Here is a 21,412-nt window from a genome sequence, read left to right on the forward strand (position 1 = left end):
AAGTCCAGCATCATCGTTCGTTCAAACGGCTTTGTCCCCACAGTAATCGGGAGTTCAATGATCCCCAAGGGAGTTAACCGTCCCCCTCCAAATCCTTTCAAGGAAGTATTTGTCCGCTCCAGCTTCAAATCTGAAATCTCCATATCATCTAGGACCGACTTAAACAGGATGTCTACTGAGCTGCCCGTGTCTACCAGTATTCGCTGCAATTCTGTACCGGCCACATTTGCCTTAATCACCAAGGCATCCTCATGAGGATACAAAATACCCTCTTCGTCATCTTCCGTCCACATAATAGGAACTTGCCGCACTTTTGCTCTTTTGGCTGCCGGTAAATTCAGAAGCACCTCTTTGCCAGCCATGGCGTATCTCCCATAGTTCTTCCGTGCTCTGTTTGAATCCCCGGCCAATGTTGGCCCTCCTGCTATCACACGGATGGTCGGCTGTTCTCGTTCTAGACTCCTCTCAACTCCTTCATCCCGTATGTACTCTGACTCAATGACAGGGGACACTCCGTCTACATACTCATCCAAGTATCGGTTCCTTACTAAATCTTCCACCTGAATCTTCAGGTCCCGACATTGGCTGATTGTGTGACCGTGAGTGTCGTGGAATTTGCAGAATCTGTTCTTATCCCGTCGATGAGCCGGTTTTTTTATTGGGGCTGGAGGGTATAGCAGGCCTCTTCCCTCGATCCTCTCATATAGTTCCTCCATGGAGATCTTTAATGGAGTGTATTGTCTATAGGCCGAGCTCTGATCTATTAGCTGAACTGATCGGCTATCATGAATGTCACCTCGGGCTGTCCCAGTTGTTAATTGATCTAGTCGACTAGCCCTGGAATCGGTTGCATGTAATGTTCTGGGAGTGTTGTGATAGGGGTGGGCAGCCATCTGCCGGAATTCTTGCTGCCGCTCTGGGATTGGGGGGCGTGGAGGTTGAGCCCGGCTGTGTTGGAACTGTTGTGCTCTCGGAGTTATGGGGTAAGGTCGGGACCGAGCTGATGTTCCGCCCATCCCTGAAGATTCTCCAGTTCGCTTTCCCAACCCGCTCCCTTTCGGGGCTCTCCGCTCCTTCCGCCTCAGCTCTTCTAGCTGTTCACTTTTTAGTCTTGCTGATTTCTCCTCTTCAATTTCAATATCTCGTCTCGCCTGCTCATACCCTGCTGAATAATTCTGCACCAGGGGGCTTCTCAGGTTATACCATAGCCGGCCTATCCTCACACCCTCCTTTAAACCCCTCAACGCCTGCGGGTGATTGAAAGCTCCCAAATCAAGTACGGCTCGGTGGTATCGCTTTACAAAATCCCGTAGGGACTCGTGCTCCTCCTGTTTCATCCCCATCAGTTCCATCATGTCGTCCTCTGGGGCTACTGCCCCTCGGAACTGCTCGGCCAACTCCTGACACATCTGCTCATACCCCTTTATACTTCCTCGGGGCAGCTTGCGGTACCATTCTCGAGCTTGTCCCTCTAGCGTCAACGGGAACGCCCTGCACCTCTGAGCTGGTGTCAGCCCCTGCACACCTGTCATGTCGTTGAAACGCTCAATGTGCACCAGTGGATCACTTCGCCCGGAGTATTTGAGGTCGGGGAAGCGGAAATCTCTTGGGATTATGGTACCCATGATTTCAGCTGATAGCGGAGATTCTTCATCTAGCATTATCCTCCAGCTCGGGGGTTTCCTCTTACCCTGTATCTCCTCTATCACTTGCGCTAGTCTGCGCACCTCTCCCTCCAATTCTACAGCACGGTCAGGATCACGTGCAGCTATCTGATCTCGCTCCTGCTCGGCATTTTGCAACCGCTGTCTGAGCTCTCATTCATCAGCGTTGACTCCTCGGCCATCAACTCCCGGTACTTGCCTGGGGCGAGGTTGGTTCCTTCCTTCGTCTACTTGTTCTCCCGGAATCCAACCAGTGCTTCTGTGGGGATGAACCCCATAAGGTTGGTCCACTGGCGGAGGGATCTCCTCGACTCTATGCCTCCGGATGTTGGGCTCTGCTCCCACATCATCTCTCCCCACGGGGATTTCGCGATCCCTTCTCCGCTCATCTCTTAGCTCATTCAGTATGGTGGCGAGAGTCTCCATTTGCTTCTCCATCCGTTCCAATCGATCTTGCGTCACCCTCTCTCGGGCTTCATTTACAATTTCCCGAAGGGTGATTGTTTCCCCCGATTCGTTATCCTCCCTCAAAGCGTCCTTCCTTGACAAATCCATGTCTACTTGTTCTCTGTCTCTCCGGTAAGTGCTAATTCGGTGGTAGCTTTTTATCCAGATCCCCACAGACGGCGCCAAAATGTTGATGCTGAAATCTGCTCACCTTTTAGCCGACCAGATTCTTTCACCAACGCTTGTGTTATCTACTGTTATTCGTTCGCTAAGATTAGAATCGCCCTCCTTTCTCTAAATAAGCCTGCGCTCACAAAAAACGGATCAGAGACGCCGGTGGTTTTGCCGGCGTAAACCCTCCGATGCCTAAGTTAGCTCAAGGTGTTTACGGGAAAACAAATCAATTTGGGTTCAAGAAGTTTATCTGAAATTTGTAAGAAAATGATCTGGATGCAATCTGGCAGCGTTTTCCCTCTCTCCGTTTTTTTTTGTCTTTCTCTCCGTCGAGTTCCTTTTCTTTTATAGCCGCTGTCCCCACGTTTCCGTTTGCCCTTCCTCCCACCTTTTTCGGGTAATGGCAGCCCTCATGGGACTCTAACCGTTGCATCGTGGCAAACGTGGGAACTTACGTGTCCTTCAACGGTTCTGGGAAAAGCGTAACGGCCGCGATTCTGTGCTCTGGGAAAAGCGTAACGGCCGTGGTTCTGTGGGATCGTGTTCCCGCTTTCCTGGGGATGAGTATCGGCTCGGCGTACACTTCTGGTCGGTATGTTTCCCTGGTTGCATCCATCTCTGCTCGGCTAATGTTTACCCCCGTGTTCTGCTCGTACCACAGTAGCATGGCTGACCTAGTGCCTTTGTGTACTCAACATGAAGCAAAGAATGCAGACTGTTCATATCATCACAACATTACAAACACACATATAAGTCAAAGAAATACTTAATACGTTAAGGCAAACACCAAGCAAAGAAGTTATTAAACTTTCTTTTCCTTCTCCAAAGACTTATGTTTCTTTTTTTCTTTTTTTTGGTTTATAACGGTGTAGAAAATAAAAGACAGCTTCTGTAACACCCCAAATCTAACACGTGCGAAGCACGTGAAGAAAGAGGTTACTTACAAATCGTAATCCTTACTCATAAATTCCAAACTGAAATACCTCAAATTCTTATTCAAATAGCAAACGGAAACGAAATCTCTAACTCCCAAAGCTAAGCACACCTTTCAAAAGGAACTTAATCTGCAAAAAAATAATGACAAGGGGTGAGTGTTAGGGTGCAATTTATGCACTAATTTTGCATTGTTTACTTCCCTTAATATCGATGTTTTGCACTTAATAATAGTGATTAACTTGTGTTTTAATTTTGTGGGTGCAATTCTATTGATTGGTGATAAAATTAAGCTATAAGATGATATTTAAGGATGATTGTTTTCTTGGAGAAATTATGAGCGTCAAAAGAACTTTGTTGATAAGGCGTGGGCGCGTGCTGTCAACTATGGACCTGCAGTTTTTAGTTTAACGTGTTTTGTATTTTTGGTTTTTTTTTTAATTACGAATTTAATGTTTCATATATTAGTATTTTATTTTAAAAAGAACTCTAGAGGAGAAGAGAGAGAGAGTATTTAAAGGAGGAATCTATTGTGAAAAATGGGAGATTGCAAAAAGAAAGAAACCCTAGATCTAAACTTTTCTCTTCTCTCTATGAAGAACTAAACCTATTTTTCTGGTTGAAGGTTAATGAAGTTTTGATTCATCACTACTGTGAGATCTTTTTTATGCTTTAATTGTTTTATCGCTTTTTGGGTATTTATTTATTCTCTTAATTATTTTCATGATTATGTTTGTTAATTAGGTAATTGGTCACTATTTAATTATCAACTTAATCTATTGTCAATTAAAGGATTCATCGTATGAAGATTTTAATGTTTGTGACAAATAACAGAGCAGAGAGTTGTGTTGTGAGAATAAACAATCTAATTTAAATGAACCATCGTATGTGTTTGTTGATTAGGATTTAGGTCTATCTGGTTTTTCAGGCTGTCAATTGATTAAATCCTATGATCGTATCTAGGGTTGTCTATTGATTAGGGAAATAACCAACGGTCGTACCTTGGTTATCGACTAATTAAGGAGAGATTGGCTATTAGAGGGTCTCAGTAGCTATAATTGGTCTATTCATAAGTAATAATAATTTATATTTGAATCAATAATCAGTAGTCGAATCAAGCTGAGTTAATTCCTTCAACCAGAGCTTTCTCCAATTTGAATTACAACTTTAATTTGCATTCTTGTTATTTTAATTTAATTTTTATTATTGTCAACAATTCCCCCATTTTACGTTTTACATTTTAAAAGGATTTAAATAAATACCGATCTCTGTGGACACGACCTTGCTCAATCACTATACACAATTTATTTAGAGTAGGTATTTATTTTTGTTGGCTTCGGCAACCATCAGTGAGCCTTCAACTCAGTAAGTAAAACCATTCCTAACACACTAGGTCTATCGATACCAAAAATATTGCAAGCCTTTGTTTATTTAATACATATATCATAATCCATAAATTTCATAAAACAATTATATCACGATAAAATAACATAAATTCATTGTAACTCAGAATATCAAAAGCATAGTTACTTACGAAAGCAAATCATATATCACATTCACAAAAAACAAAAGGTTAGCTCATGTCACATAGTGTCACCTATAGTCCCGGTGACCCGGCCAAAAACAGAATCAGAATATCGTGTGCACACTTAGAACAGAAACCCAGTACTGGTCCAGAACAGACATATATCGTATTATACGATCAGAATCAAAATCAGAATAACTAAGGACAATGAGCCAAAACATAATGACTTATACGTGGAACTTTGCACTAGATGTGGCACTTTGCGACGCTTTGGCCTTCAAGAGGTGGCCCCCATATAGTCCCAAGAGGTGGCCCCCGTACAATCATAAATAATTAAATCATACATAGGCACAAAACATTCATATCAGTTTCATAAATGTCCATAACAACAATTTAGGCTTGCAAAGTATTTTATAGATAAAATCATAAAAGGTAGTCATGTCATAAAATAATTTACATATTTAAAAGCATTTATAAAATACTTTGTTAAAAAGAATTTAGGTTTTAAAAACATTTTCATAAGCTAATTTTGTTATGAAAATCCATTAATCTTCTAAGTAGTATAAAAACATTTATACTTAATAATAATATCAAAATACTTATACACATCCAATATACTAGGAATGAAGTTACTTACCTCAAGAAAAGAATTTAAATTAACACACCTCTAAGTCTCTAAGAGCCTCAAACACCTCCAACACCTTAAACAATACAAGATATTACTATCAATAACTTATTCTAAGAATCTGATTTTCTAATTCATACCCGTATAGGTTTGATTCTTAGAATTTTAACTCTTAATCTAAAATTCGGAATGAAAAATTATTCTACAAAGCTATTCTGGACATCCATGAAATACTAGTTATGCAACCCAAGAGGAGGGGTGAATTGGAATTCTAAAAATTATTCAATTTATAAGTAAAAACTCAATGCAAATATGAAACACATTCAAAGCAATAACAAATTAATTAACTACAACAAAAAGGATAAAGGAAGAGAGATTCAAACACTGAGATTTTTATGTGGTTCGGCCAACCTTGCCTACGTCCACGCCTCCAAGCTTTCCGTGCTTGAGGATTCCACTAAGCAAGGCTTCAAATGCTTACACTTGACTTCCAAGGTGTCAATAACTTTTACAACAAGAGATTATCTCAATCTCTTAACCCAAGTGTATCCCAACACTTACAATCACTCAAAGATAAAAGATTATAAACTAATTTTGCCTCTCACAATATTTAAGATTACAAAATAATACCCAAAAATGTGAATAGATGAAGCAAGAATGTATTTTAAGGCTCAATGAAGATTGTACTCTCAAGTATAAGCTCAGTAGTCGTGTTGTAATCAACCCTTGTTTGAATTTGAATGAGCTTATTTATAGCTGCAGCTGAAAACTAGCCGGTATTGACTTTCTGTACACTGTCGGATCGCCGTTAGCTAGATGTCGAATCGTCGTTTGAATGGTCAATATGACCGTTGGGCTGATTTTTCAAATTGTCGGATCACCGTTAGCCAGATGTTGGATCGTCGTTTAGGTCTAGAAGCTACTGGTTGATATCGGCGAGCCGTTTATTGCACATGTCGGATTGTCGTTTAGGTCCAGAGGCTACTGGTTTATATCGGTGAGCCGTTTATCACGAATGTCAGTTTTCCATTTAGGTCCAGAGGCTACTGGTTGATATCGGTGAGCCGTTTATCACAAATGTCGGTTTTCCGTTTAGGTCCAAAGGCTACTGGTTGATATCGGCGAGCCGTTTATCACAAATGTCGGTTCGCCGTTTTCCACAAAAACTGCTGCAGTGAACTATTTTGCAAGATGACTGTTTTGACTCCAAATCTTTATAAACATAACTTTATGAAACTTGTCAAAAATAGATGAAAAATATGTTGAGTTCTTAAAAGATTAATCAAACTTTAATCATGTTTGTTATCATCAAAATCAATAAGGAATTATTTAGGTTAACAATCCATGGGTACCTCATGTAAAATTTTCAAGAGGATCCAATATCAAAAAAATTTTCAAAACTATTTATTACTTGACAAATTTGAAATTGTTTTCACAGTACCTTAACCGAACAGAGTGGGTTCTGAGATTTTTATAAAATAAAATACTAATAAGAAAGTTATAAATTAAAACTGGGAACACTAGACACATATATTAACTTCTATATAAAATTTCAGAATTTTTCGAGTTCATTTGATGGTACAAATAATTTTGTGAATCTAATTGCAATGCTGGAATTGCAGTTTTCCAGTGTAATGGTGTCTATCGAAAATAGATATAAAATTGAAAACGAAGTCAAATTTAATGAAATAAAATTTATTCCAGAAGCCCTACATGTCTAGTTTCCATAAATATAAATTTCTCAAGAAAACTCGTTCAGAAAATATAGGTTTAAATTCGAGATACTCATACTGTCCAGAATTATCATGTGTGCCTAATTCGTCAAGGATTGATTAACTAAACTCATAATAAATTAAAAACCTAAGCAAAGCCTAAACACATCCTAAATCATGCATTATGATCTATAAAAATCTAAAATCATGCCAATATAAACCCTAGATAGAGTGATTGGAAATCTTGTGGAGAATAAGGAGAGTAAACTTATCAGTCGCTTTGATTCTCTCCTAAACAAGGGTTTGAATTATAGGGTTTGGGTAAGAGCGTAATGAGCAGCAAAGAAGAAGAAGAAACGTCGTGGATTTAGGGTTATGGAAGGAGAAATATATGAATTTATAGAGAGTCTTAAGAAACCCTATTGAATTTGGAAAAATAACACTTTTTCAAAAGTTACCCCAAAAATAATCCCTATTTATAAGGGCAATAGTGTCATTTAAAAATTCCATTAAAATTAAAAAACAAAAAGGAAATTTGGGCATTACAGCTTCTTCTTAAAAAGATGGTTTCCTCTTAAATACTTTTGCTAATTAATAAATACTTTAAAAAAATAGAAAGTAAGAAAACATGAGTTTTAAGAAAATTCCTTTTTAATTAAATCTAATAACTTACATAACTTATTTAAAACAAATTGATAAATTTTACTCACACACAAGTACCCAATATTAACTATTCTAACCGATTTAATAAGGGTAAAAGAGGAAAGCAAATAACGGTCATTACAAATAAATTTTCAGCTGCAATTACATTTCCAGTAAATGCAATTACTAGTCTAGCAAATGGACAATATAAAAGACAGAAACAAGACCGATGAAAAAGAAGAATTCAACAAATTTCCAATAAGATACAATTGATTTCGCGTTATCTTCGTTTATAAGTAATTGATTTTACAAAAAAATGCTAAAGTCATCTTCTGTGTATGCATTGTACCACTCAAATTGTATTTTTGGTCTAATTTAAGGGAGTCAAAAGTCAACTGAGCTATCCCTTTTCACAACTTTGACACAATACTTCCTGAAGTCTACAAATTGCTTGTGAGATCCAGGAATACTTCTTCCCTGCATGGAATGGTGAGGGCTCCATTAGGATGGTCAAATCCAAACTCTTCTTCAGCCTGCCCAAGTAAATTCTGAAATGTATGATGCTTCAAGTATGAAATAGGAACCGCAAATCTTTTTCTTTCAGTTTCACCAACATAGACAGCAAAGTGTCCTTTGGATTTTGGCCTCTGAAGCCTGAAGAGAAAGGCGTAGCGTCTGCTTAGCATTTAGAATCCTGCTGGGTAAGCGGAAACCCATGATTGATTAGTCTTCTTAAAGAATTTGGTGGAAAAATATGAATATATAAGTGAAACTAAGAAAGACTGGAGAATATGGCTATGGTGGCCAACCTCCAAATTAAGAATGACAGCAACAACAATGGGACTGATTACGGACATAAGCAATTAAGAATCACATGGTTCTGCCTCCTAACTAATGATAATATTTCAACTAGTCTTGTACTGTAACCTAATCCTTTGCAATTTATCATGGCTTACCATTAAATGAAACAACAAAGGACAGCGGATTGGATAGTTATATATCATTGGATACAACCAGCAGACCATTTGGACAAAGCTCTAACTAATAGAGACTAAACTTAAGAATCCACTTGACAGTAAATTTTTAAGCAAACCACATGTTGTTGTGCCACTAGTACAGTAGTTTATTTGATCAAAGAAACATAGTGGCTACCGCTATTATCCCTTATGAAGCAAACAAGCATAGGAAAAATCAACGTATCAGCCCATGTGACAGTGTTTCCTGAACCAAGGCCTGAATTTGAAGGGATGATGGGTTGAATGGAAGCATAACGTGGAGCCATGGAATTTGAGCTTTCTATCAAGGTTGTGTCTAAATGCTTGTTGTTCAGAATCTTAGCATTTAAGCTTTGAAGCCTTCATTTCATTGACCAATTTCAATAGCTTAATTGAGTGACCATGTTCAATAGTGATATATTTCGCAACTAGTCAGACGACATTGTTCCTAGAAATAATAACAATGGCTGCACAAAATCTTAACTATTAAGCCGTGTCTTGACTAAGAAAATTCTGAATCCATGCCAAGAAGGCAAGAACTCTTTTATAAGAATATTATTGTCATATGAATGAAAATAAGCTTGTTTCTTTTGCTAGATGAGTTTTCACGCGCCTGCATCTCTACTGTTAGACAGAAAACACTTCTTCTTTCTGCTAACCAGAGCATTAATGACTTGATTTTGGCAGCATAATTATTATTTCTTACTTGTGCAATATAATACAATTAGTCCATTTCAGCCATGTTTCTCACCTTATGTTATTTGTTTTGTCAGGCGAATAAACTCATTTATTTCAACTCATGTCTTCCGGAGTCTCAAGTTTTGCTATGGTAAATTGCAACCCAACCTAGCCTAGTATAAACTATGAAAATGCTACTGCTGAAATACTATTGCTGCAAAGAAATGAGATGAGTTTTGAAGAGTCTAGTTTCTGATGTTCTTGACAAATAACAATTGTCTAGAGTCCTTGCCACAGAGGACTATAGATACTGCAAATTTTCTCATATTCAAATAGACCGCTTATTCACAAAATAAACAGGAAACTAGCGCATGCATTGTACTTTCTGTAACCAATTGGATGATGATAAAAGAAGGAATACAGCAGCCAAGAATTTATCACCTCTGGTTTTAGGTAAGCTTGTGAGACCTAAGAGAAACTTCCTGTTGAAGAGGTACACACATACACACACACACAGAAAAACTCTCGAGCCAGCAATATATGATCAACTGGAGAGTTTAAGTGACAGCTGCAATGGGGTCTATTTAAAGACATATCTTATGAGAAATCACATGGTATTGCCCCCACAAGATGCAGTTTTGATATATATCCATATTCTTTTGGACGAGGTCACTAAGCTAGCTACATAAATGTACTTAAGTTTTTTTATCGAACACCCACAGAGGACGCTGGTACTGTTCGTTATGACCCTACCAGAAACGAACGAAACAAGTTATAATCTACTCATGTGAAGATGCTTTGCTGAAAGTGGTGATGGTGATATGAACTTAGACTGAATTTGGACATATGATATGTTGACCAAAAGCACCAAATCCAACCTGGCAAGCATACAACAAATAATGTTTGTATGCTGCAACTTTGAAGTCCCTGATTGATCAGATTTAACATGCCCTGTTTTTGATGAAAGGCTTGGCAATTTTTTGTCCAGTTAAATGAGTCTGTCTTGGTATATCTCTTAATGGAAGAAAATTAGAAACAGCAATAAGCTATTGTGATTGTGCAAATCAATAGCAAAGGCAATCACAAAAATGCTGCATCCGGATTGATATCTAAATTATGCAACAAATGGTCCTACAATGCCTAAAGACATATGTAGTAGTGCTAGCCAAGAATTGCAGATGGACTGCTTTTCAGCTTTTGACTCACAACAAAATCAGGCATACCAAGAAACATTTTGATAGGATAGATGTATGATAAATAAAGAATATCTCTAATTTCAATCAAGTAATGGATCAAGTCTTTGGGAGCACACAGTCAGACTAATACCATTGACTCGTATGCCCACGTGATAGGGAATTATGTTGCCAGGACATATCATGTGACCATTATCAAATTTGAAAATCATCTACAATACACAAGCATCTGATTTTCAAGCTGATGCCATTTCCAGTGTCACTTGCATTGTAAGCAGTAAAAGTGGTGGGTTCAAGTTCATCAGACGATAAGACACTGCAGCTTCTATTTTTCATCCATGCCTCCACTCGGAAACCTTTTCAGCAACCTATCATCAGTACGGCAAGCGGTTTTGTTAGATTCTGTTTGATAAACACTAGCTACTATAATTTGAAAGTTATGTTTATATAATTTTTTTACTTATATAATGAAAAATCTATTATATTTTTAATAATTTTGTCAAATAATTTTTAAAAAATTATTTTTACCACATACTATTAACTTTTGTTTCATGGTTGTAGTTTTTTTTTTCCATAGAGGTTGTAGCTTAGAAGTTATAGCAACTCAATCCCAAATAGGATCCATGTAAAGTTTATAAATGATATGTCCAACCTAGGCATATCATATAAATCACTTATCATCCTCTCTTGAAATGAACGAGCACTTGTTCACAAACCAAATGTGATTCCTGAAATTGTCCCTTCTTCTCTGTTCCATGTTTCAAATTGAGAGTATTTGACATTCCAAAACCAAGAAGAAACTGTATGCCATGTGAAGTATGAACGGATCAATAACTCTATTGACCTTTAAGGTAGTGGATTAGCAATTAATCATAGTGCCAGATCTAAGTTTGCACACACAGTTTTGCATATATACTATGTTCTCATGAAAAATTGCTTACTATTCACTGCAAATCCACTGAATCTACTTGGTTTCTAAATTCAATGAATCGGATATGTGATTTAAGAAAGAGCAATTTCTGTAATAACTAGTTAAATTCAGTGAGCTAATCACAGTCCAACTTGATCACCAATGTACACATGGATTGTCTGAGTGTAACCACATCATCTTTGTCATGAAAAACTTAAGAGATTGAATACTAAGAAGAATCATTTTTAGCTGATATAAAGCAGCCAATAAATGCAAGTTCGGACAAATTAAATCAGTTTAGGCAAATGGTAGGGACCCAAAGAAATGGCTGGTTGGCTAGTTAACACCCAAAAAAAAAAGCCCACGATTTAAATAACACACGTAGTCAGCTAAATTCAATGCTTCTATGAATAAACTAAAATGTATTCGAAATAGAGCCATAGAATTATTTCAAATTAACACAGGAAATTATATATTCTCATGCAAAAACACAAATTGCATCCCTATCTTTTTTGTTTCTCTATGTGGTGGGCACGATGCTTAACCATAGACATGGCAATACCATGTGAAACATAACCAATTCTTTCACCTGTTATGTTTTTCTCATGATTCTTCAACGACCTCTCATTATCCCATTCCTATCCAGTTAAGGTTGTTTTTGTTTTCACATATCTGCCTATAAATATTTGATATTAATTAAAGATGCCATTTCAAACCAAATAAACTTTTCTTTTACTTCATCAATAGCATTCTTTCTTTCATTGCTAAATGGGCATCCAATTGATGGGTTTCGCTCATGCTAAACAAAAGCTTCAGAGAACTTTATCAGCAAAGATCAGAATGGCTGTGGCTAACAATACAAATAATGTGCCAAAAGGCCACATTGCAATTTATGTTGGAGAAGGCTACAGAAAGAGGTTTGTAATTCCAATATCATATTTGAATCACCCTCTATTCCAAGACCTCCTAAATATGGCTGAAGAAGAATTTGGATTTGATCATCCGATGGGCGGTCTGACAATTCCATGCAGTGAAGAATACTTCGTCAGCTTAACTTCAACTTTGAATTGTTCATAAAATGGCAGCGGCTTCTACATTCTTGCCACAATTGATCATCTTGTTGATTCATTAACTGGTCATTATTTTCTCCCAAGTTGAAGCAAATATTAATTTGTGAGACAGTCAAAAGCAGTCTCTTCAATTTTGTATGCGGCTCTTTCCATTCAATCCCATGTATACAGCTGTAATGTAAATAAATTTCTAATAATAAAGCTTAAATAATTTTTTTTCACCTTGGTGTCAATTTTCTAATTTCTAAATTGAGGCTACTATTTTCTCCATCTTGTGTAAGAATTCCATCTGATTTTCAAAAACATTAATTCAGATCAATCATTGGAGAAAAAGGGTCTCAACTTTGTGTCATACACCAAGTGTTCATAAAATACAACAGAGTGAAGCAAGTGGAAAAAATCTGCCGTGCACATCCACATCCTAAAATTGATCATTATAGGGTCATATGTTCAGATGCCATGTGGAAAGAGAAAAATCTGAATAAATTGGCAATAGACAAGGAGAAAATAGTTGTATGCCAATGTAGCAAATTGGCTACCTCCGAAATATTCTATGATCACAAGGAAAGATGAAAAAGTTCAATCTATACGAGTCCATATGAATCTCTTTTCTCTTTTTCACAAAATGTGGAATTGAAGCATATTTCTTCCAGTATTACAACGAGAGTAAATTTCTAAACAAGTGTTGAGAGGCTTCAAATTTACATAAATTCTCAGTAGATTGTTAATTATAATCATGGGCCTATCATAGGCCTAGGAGGGACTTCAGCCTCCTTTAGAATTTAAAATTTATTTCAACATATTATATTTGGTCCATTAAAAAATTTAAAACCCCTTCTAAATTTACAATTTATTTTTTCAAATATGTTTTATGTTTGGGCCATTTCTTAGTTTTTTATATGTGTTTTGGACTTGAAAGTGGTGCCCCCCTCATAATTCAATCTCATGGTTTTGAATTTTCAAAAATATCAAGCCAAAAGTCAATAGTTTTTAACTTATTCATTAGCCAATCGATTTCAGCACCCTTTCAAAAACAAATTTGCACATTCTCATTCTCACATTCATATCAAAAATGAAGAAATTATTAAGGTTTTCTTATATGAATTAAATAGGTTCAGCTGAGTTGGAGTTATTTGATCAACTAAATTTCTTACTATTAATTTATGGTAAGTTTTTTATGTTTGCCTCGAATAATAATATTCATTTAAGTCATTACTTGAAAACAACAAAATTTTAAATTATTGATTAAGTTAACAATGAAGTTATTATAGTATATAACTTTTTTAAAACTGAAAACAAGTCGAGGATTGTTGCCAATGTGTTGAAAATCATTAATTCAATGAAGTTCAATAATTTTGCACTTATTCTTTTCGGATAAAATTTTTTTTTCAAGGTCATGACTATCTTGGAGTTGCTTTAAAGTTGAGTACAAATAATAACCACACATGCAAAGTGATAATTAGTAAAAATCATGTTATACCTTTAATCGTCTGGCTATGAAAGAGTGTTTTATTGTAAAGTGGTTCCAACATAATAGAATTCGTTTTTCAATTGTATTATAGTAAGACGCTACTAAATAAAATTTTTGGGTCTCTTACTGATGATAATATATCTAAGGAGTAGATTGTTACAAAAACAAAGCAACTACATATAGCTCTTTAACGTCATTTTAGTAAAATATATATTTTCATAGTAAATAACTGCACTGTCACCAAAATTTTAGCCATTGTTTATAAGGGGTTTCCTGTTCTGAACTGAGTGCAGCACTGCAGTTGTGGCCGTTAGTGCCTGCATGCATGCACGTTCACACTTGTCTACTTGCATGCTTTCAAATCATGGCCAAACTCAGACACCGAAAATTGCAAGCTGATTGTAAGATACATGTATTCATATAAAATAATTAGATAAAACGTTGATAAAAATTATCATCAATTAGTGTTGATTATTCAATTATAAATAGAAAAAACTGGTATTGATATATGATTTTTCAATATCTTGTCAGTATCTGTTTCTTTAATATCTTTCATTGCAAAAATTATAATAATGGTAAAAATTCAAAATCTATAAAAGAAAGTAAACCTTCATTCTCGATATCACGCAGCTACTACTTGTGTCAACTCTAATGCCATATTTGTGTTTTTTTATATTGACTAACGGCGTTCCAAAATTACAATTTTTTTTAAAATCTAATTAGCACCACATTTCTCACACTATATATTTTATTTAAATTTTCTTAGACTATGACCATCATATTCTAAGCATAAATTTATTATTCAAAATAGAGAGTACAGATTATTTTAAAAAGCAAAAATCATATCGAATATTGATGATGTGCACATGATGTTTGCTCTCAAGTCTCAATTGTCTAAGCTCCAAAAAAGAAGAAGATGAAAGTGCAATGTAAACATTAGAACCAAAACTTGAACGGCATCAAAGATTTTCACCGAACCCTTTAATTAATTCATGTACAAGTGTAAAAACTATAAAAGATATATAAAGCTAATTAAACTAAATGTAGATTAACAAAAACCCAAGAAGAATAAGTTAAAATCCCATTGATAAAATACTAATTAGCTATACATATACTTGATCGATCAGCTGTGAGTACACTGGTCACCATGAACCATTATTCAAACGAGAAGTAAGATTGAGGAATTCATCTTCACCACAAGGAATGGTGATGCCGTGCATTCTATAATCAAAACCAAACTCTTCTTCAGCTTGACTCAACAAGGCCTGGAATAAAGGATGCTTCAAATACGATATCGGCACGACAAAACGCTTCTTCTTCTTGTCTTCCTGTCCCACATAAATTGCAAAATGCCCCTTTGGGACATCCGAAGCTGTTGATGTTTGATATGATGAGAATTGCTGCTGCTTATTATTAGATGACAATCGTCGTCTAATAATTTGCTTTGCATGAAGAACCATATCCTGCATTTTAATACCCATTTTTCCTTTACTGAAAATGATCAATGTGATAAAATTAATACTTTGAATTGATGATAATTTCTCAAATGGGGTTGTTTATTTATATATAGGGGAAGAATAATGTTGAAACATATATGTTGTGGCATGGATGTTATATATGTAGCCACTAGCAAGCAAGATGTACGTTGTCCTTGCATTAGAGAAATTATTAGAATGTGTGTAATTGTGTACAATCATAACGCCCACTTGGAGAAATTGGGTCCCAAGAAATGAAGAAGTGAAAACAAAGGCTATTTTTAGCAAATCCGCCCACTGTTTTTCACATCTGGAATTGGAAAGGCCATTAATTTCTCTGAGCATGTTATTGATGTCAGTGGCAGTGGCTCAATCAAATATAAATGATTGTTGCTCCAGATCCGAAAATTCATCGAGATTCATGGGTTACAACGTACTAGCTACAAGTATCTTTCTTATCATGATAACATGGAACTTTGAAACTGGCTTTTTCTAGTTCTTAATTTGTTGTGTGCCCATACCTTGATCCAGTGGCTACCTACAATCTAATAAATTCTGCTTTCAGTGTACCTTTCCAACATGCCCATGAATTTGAACTTATATTATGGTTAATAAAAGGATAGGTAGGTCATTGCTATGATCCGTATGTTGAAGAGATTATCTACATTGGCTAATAATATATGTGAGTGTGTATATATATAGTTCATGAATTAAGAATATGTATATAGATTTAAGGTAAGCCTTAATTCTATTAGTTAACTTTTAAATATGAGTTAAGTTTACGAACTTCTATACGGTATTATAATTAAATTAATGCGTAAGTGGAAACTACACTAGTTTTTCAGTTGACAAAAATCAGATAAAAAGACCAGTTTATACGGCAGAAAGCATTTGAGGAGATTATGTTATATAATAGTTCACGAGCTAAAAAAAATAAGCTTAATGATACTCTAGACTTTATGAACTTCTAAGTATTAGTTAGATCCATCAATTTTTATATATATTGTTATACTGTCATAATTTTTTTTTCAAATTTCATAAGTTTTATGTTGCATTTTGCAAATTTCTCTTATGATACAAGAAACATGTGAGACAAACAAGAAAAAATCGGTGACATTCAATTAAAAATTTGGTACGGTATCCTACTGGAGTTGATGCAAGATACATTGTCCCATGATAGGTTTAAGGCAATCCTTAATTCTATTAGTTAACTTTTTAATATGAGTTAAGATTATGGTCTTCTATATGGTATCGTAATTAAATTTATGCACAAATGGGAACCACACTACCTTTCCACTTGACAAAGATCAAGCAAAAAGGATGGTTTGTACATGGCAAAAAGCGTTTGAGGAAATTATGTTATATAATAGTTCATGAGTTAAAAAAATAAGTTTAGTGCAACCCTAAAGTTTATGAACTTTGAAGTATAAGTTAGATCCATCAGTTTTTATATATATGACTCTAATATTATAATGACATAATTTTGCTTTTCAAATTGAATTTCATAACTTTTATGTTGCATTTTGGCAAATTTGTGTTATTATACAAGAAAAATTGGTGACTTTCAATTTAAAAATTTGGAACGGTATCCCATTGGAGTTGATGCGAGGTACATTGTCCCATGATAGGTTTAAAAATATTGACGCAAGAGTCAATGCATGTGATAGGAGTGAAATAAAAAAACAAAAAGGAGATATCGATCAGTCTGTCAATCAATATATAAGTTCATGCGACTGTTAATTAAATTATTCCCAGAAAAATGGCATTAGCCGCAAAGCCTGTAACTGCAAATTTATAGCATGGGTGACGCCCACTCATGAGCTATCATGATACAAATTTATATATCAAATTGGAGCCATCAGAGGGGGCACTAGCGGAAGAGCTCAACCAAGAACCCATAGGCAATCAGCCCATGGAGAAAGTTCACCATGAACCAGTGCAAGATAATCAACGGCCCAAACAAACAAAGAAACTTCGAGACTGGCTTAAAGACTACGTCGTTTAGGATGGTCCATAGAAATATTGTGATTGGCTGAGTTTGTTTTGGATTCCTTTTTGTTACTTTCTGTCGCGTTGTCAATATTGGTTATTTTGGATTGTCTGTTATATATTGCTGGATTTGTCCTTTTGGGAGGCATGAAATGAATGGACCACTTTCCTTCTCTCTCTGACTCGTCTTTTCCTTCTTCTTTTCATTTCCAATTTCAAAATTCTTTTCCCTGGAGCCAACACTCGCTCGAAGTAGTGATAATTCTGATATTGCTCTCGGTTTCGTGAATTAAGAGCGTATCATATCATCATTCGTCAAAGTCTTTATTTTGTTTTGTATCCTTTGTGCATGTTATCTGGCCTCCAACTGCAAAATGCACTTTGAAACCAAATAATTGGGATTCCTTTTAATTTCTTAATTATATATTGGGTTATATATGTAGAGATCTTTTATATACGTAGCTTTTACATTTATATATTCTTTTGCTTAATTGACACACGTTCACCACCCTGGCTCTATATGGACAGTTTGAAAATCCAACTTCGTATCGAGCTTAAACATATATGTGGAAAATTTTATAGGAGAATTAGAAGAGTGCATGATTACTTTATATTAATTGAGAATAATTAATCTAGAAAAAGGAATATGAATCCAACTGAAATTATTATGTATATATATAATCGTTCAAAATATTTTTTGATGTGTTAGATGTAGTCCAATTAATTACTTTCCTGACATCAAGAATCTCCCTTGATTTGTATCAAAAATATAAGTTCAGGGAAATCTTGTAGCTAGACAAAGACAAGTTTTAAAGACTAATGTTATACATATTCCAAATCGTATTCCAATATTTTTGATAGAATACATGTAGCATGTGGTGCTTCATTCATAAAGTAAATAATATATATTTTAAACAAATGATAGAATGATACTTTAGTTCCGCTTATAATTGTTTTCATCAGTTTAATCTCTAAAGAGTTTTAATAGTCCATTTCATCTATGCAAGGCTCAAAAATATGCTGTTAAAGAGTAAAAATAAGTTCTAAGAATAACTAGAGTGCTACTTAGCAAAATAAGTTAAAAATTACTTAATTCATTTATTTGTCATCTGTTACATGTCATGTTATTTAAATTTTAAGTTATATTTAATAAAAATATTATTTCACTCATGAAAAAATAAATGTAACGTCTACGGGAATAACAATAAGAAAATTTGTAAATTAATTTAAAAATATATAAAGATAAATTAAATAATTAATATAAATTATAAAGAATAAACAAGTATATATCCGTAATCGTGACTATGTTGATTTATTTTTTCTTCAATTTTCCGTGTACGGCCACTGCTTTTATCAAGTAACAAGGACAAGCCTTAGGAGAGAGTTTTAACACTGATGAGATGATGACTTGACTTCAAAAGCACACTAATCGTATTTTCCAACATAACTTTGTTGATAGATCATCAGAAAGACAAAAAAAAAAAAATGAATGATCAAAGCCATGTGAGCTTTCATGGTGGCAGGGTCCACTCAAAATATCCAGTACCCACTAAGCCAGCTAGTACACTCCACATAAGTATTTAATTTTGCTATAATTTATTTATAGCAAAACTTCTAGCCCATTATCACTCGGTTTTCATAACCCTATAAATACCTCCAACAACCAGCTTCTTTCTTCTTCATTTACACACTATCCAACTATTAATACAACATTTTCAGATCAAGTTCTTTTGCATCATTTTACTTCTCTCTCTATTCAGTGCTATCAGGTTCAAAGTCAAGAATGGGTATCCGTTTGCTTTCCATGATCCACAATGCCAAGCAAATCTTGAAGAGGCATAATAATCATGCGCTTAAATCGGCAGATCAAGTAGTACCAAGAGGCCACATTGCAGTTTATGTTGGAGAGATGGAAAGAAAGAGATTTGTGGTTCCCATTTCTTATTTGAATCACCCTTTATTTGCTGACTTGCTTAACAGGGCAGAGGAAGAGTTTGGCTTCAATCATCCCATGGGGGGTCTTACAATTCCATGCAAGGAAGATGCTTTCATTGATCTCACTTCAAGGTTACATTAATTATTTCTGAAGAAAAATTTTGAAACCTAACCAGATTTGAAAAATTGTAGAAAAACAATGTGTAAAAAATAATCCCCAGTGTCATGAGTGGCAGAGAAACATAAAGTTTTTTTTTTTTTTTCCTTTTGACTTTGAAAGATCAACAGAAATGCCAGATGTTTTATTTCTATTTTTGCAAATCTCGCTCTTGATTCTTCTCAATCTTTCGTATGATTCTTATCACAACGTACCTAATTACAAGTTTAATTTTCAGAATGCGGGCTTAAGTTTAATTTTCTACGGCATCACTTTTCACACCCCAAACCCCATTGTCTTTAGCTGAATTTCTAACGATAAATTTAGCTGGATTCATTTGAGCCAGAGTATCCAAGCAAACACTTTCTTCTCCATCTACAGTTCAAAGCTTTTGTGCTTCGGATTCAGGCTTAATTAATTCGCAGTAATGAGAGTGAGTTGAGGGTCTGAGGCTGCACAGCAAAGTTGAAGTCCACGACACATGACAAGCAGCGACTGCGGCAAGTCGGGTCTATGCTTTTGAACCGTGACTTCAGAGGAAAGAGGGTTTTGCACCATAAATTAGTGTACAAAATTGGGATAGAATTTATTACAACAATATTGAGTTAATTATGCCGATTCAAATTCAAAATCAAGAATGTATGAAGGAACAATATTTAGGAAAAATAATAAAAGAGTTTAACAATGTCTTAAAGATGATAAAAATGACTATAAAACTATGCGGTGTTATAAATTTAATTTTTTACTTTACACACTAAAACAGTTATTTTATTTTCATTATACCAAATTATTCGATTTAAATATCAGTACTCTATATTTAGTTCATTATTATTATGCAGAGATGCAGGGGCCAGAGATAAAAGAAGATTTGATAAGCAAAAAGAAATAAAAAATCATTTCTCAGTTGATAAAACTAATTTACAAGAGCAATTAAAAACAAAGCTAGCATGGATTAATATTTCCGACTCCAACAATTAAGTCAGTCAAAACTATAGAAGATGGCTGTAGTCATTGAATCTTCATCGCAAAGCATTCAAATTCAATTGAGAAGTGATATTGATGAAGAAATCTTCTCTGCATGGAATTGTTAGGGCACCCACTAGATGATTGAATCCAAACTCCTCCGAGCCCTTTTAAGTAAATGAACGAATGAATGATGACTCAAGTACGATATTGAAACACAATCGCTTCTTCTCAAGTTCCCCAACATAAACTGCTACATTGTCTTTTGGAACACCAAATTGATTTTTAGCATTATTTACACCACGTTAATTTTTAGAATTATTTTTCAATTTGGGAACTTGCTTGGCATTATTAAGAATCATCTAAGGCATATGGGTACCCATGTTTTAATTTGTACTCAACTGATGATGAATTTCGAAGTGAAAAAGTGATCAAGGATGTTTTGAAATGAACCTAGGAATGGACGGTGTTGCATGCAGCATTTCAAAAATTTGAGCAAAGTGAAGAAGAGTTGGCGCTTGAAGGTTTATCACGTATTATATTTAGTGTTATCAAGAAAGGGGTTTTGAATTTTTAGCTAGCTAGCATACTAATCCAATAAAATAAAGAAAAAAGAGGATCAATCACAGTTTAACTATTTTATTTGATAAAAAATCACTTCTTTTATCTCTCTTTTTTTTTTCCTCTCCTCTCCTCTCTTTTTTGTAAAATTTGTTAGGAAATTGGTGAGTGAAGCAGACACGCAGCTAAAATAAAATTGGAAGAAAATAAAGAACAAGCACACTAGAGAACACCAGAAATTACGTGGTTCGGCTTTTAGCCTACATCCACGGGCGAAGACAGAAGGAAATATT

At 35.1% G+C, this 21,412-nt stretch overlaps 3 protein-coding genes across 3 annotated transcripts; 2 read left to right on the plus strand and 1 right to left on the minus strand.

Moving 5' to 3' along the window:
- Positions 1-12,043: 12,043 nt before the first annotated feature.
- Positions 12,044-12,764, plus strand: LOC102619585 (auxin-induced protein 15A). The gene has a single exon (XM_006494533.4). It carries the CDS (start codon positions 12,267-12,269, stop codon positions 12,573-12,575), a length of 309 nt encoding a protein of 102 aa, XP_006494596.1. The 5' UTR covers positions 12,044-12,266; the 3' UTR covers positions 12,576-12,764.
- A 2,417-nt stretch (positions 12,765-15,181) lies between these two features.
- On the minus strand, positions 15,182-15,520 carry LOC102619295 (auxin-responsive protein SAUR21-like). The gene has a single exon (XM_006494532.2). The coding sequence runs from the start codon at positions 15,518-15,520 to the stop codon at positions 15,182-15,184; it is 339 nt and encodes a 112-aa protein (XP_006494595.2).
- A 3,645-nt stretch (positions 15,521-19,165) lies between these two features.
- Positions 19,166-19,749, plus strand: LOC107174953 (auxin-responsive protein SAUR23-like). The gene has a single exon (XM_015526226.2). It carries the CDS (start codon positions 19,287-19,289, stop codon positions 19,578-19,580), a length of 294 nt encoding a protein of 97 aa, XP_015381712.2. The 5' UTR covers positions 19,166-19,286; the 3' UTR covers positions 19,581-19,749.
- The last annotated feature ends 1,663 nt before the right edge of the window (positions 19,750-21,412 follow it).

The sequence above is a fragment of the Citrus sinensis genome, chromosome 8 (genome assembly GCF_022201045.2).
Source record: "Citrus sinensis cultivar Valencia sweet orange chromosome 8, DVS_A1.0, whole genome shotgun sequence".
Lineage (NCBI taxonomy): Eukaryota > Viridiplantae > Streptophyta > Magnoliopsida > Sapindales > Rutaceae > Citrus > Citrus sinensis.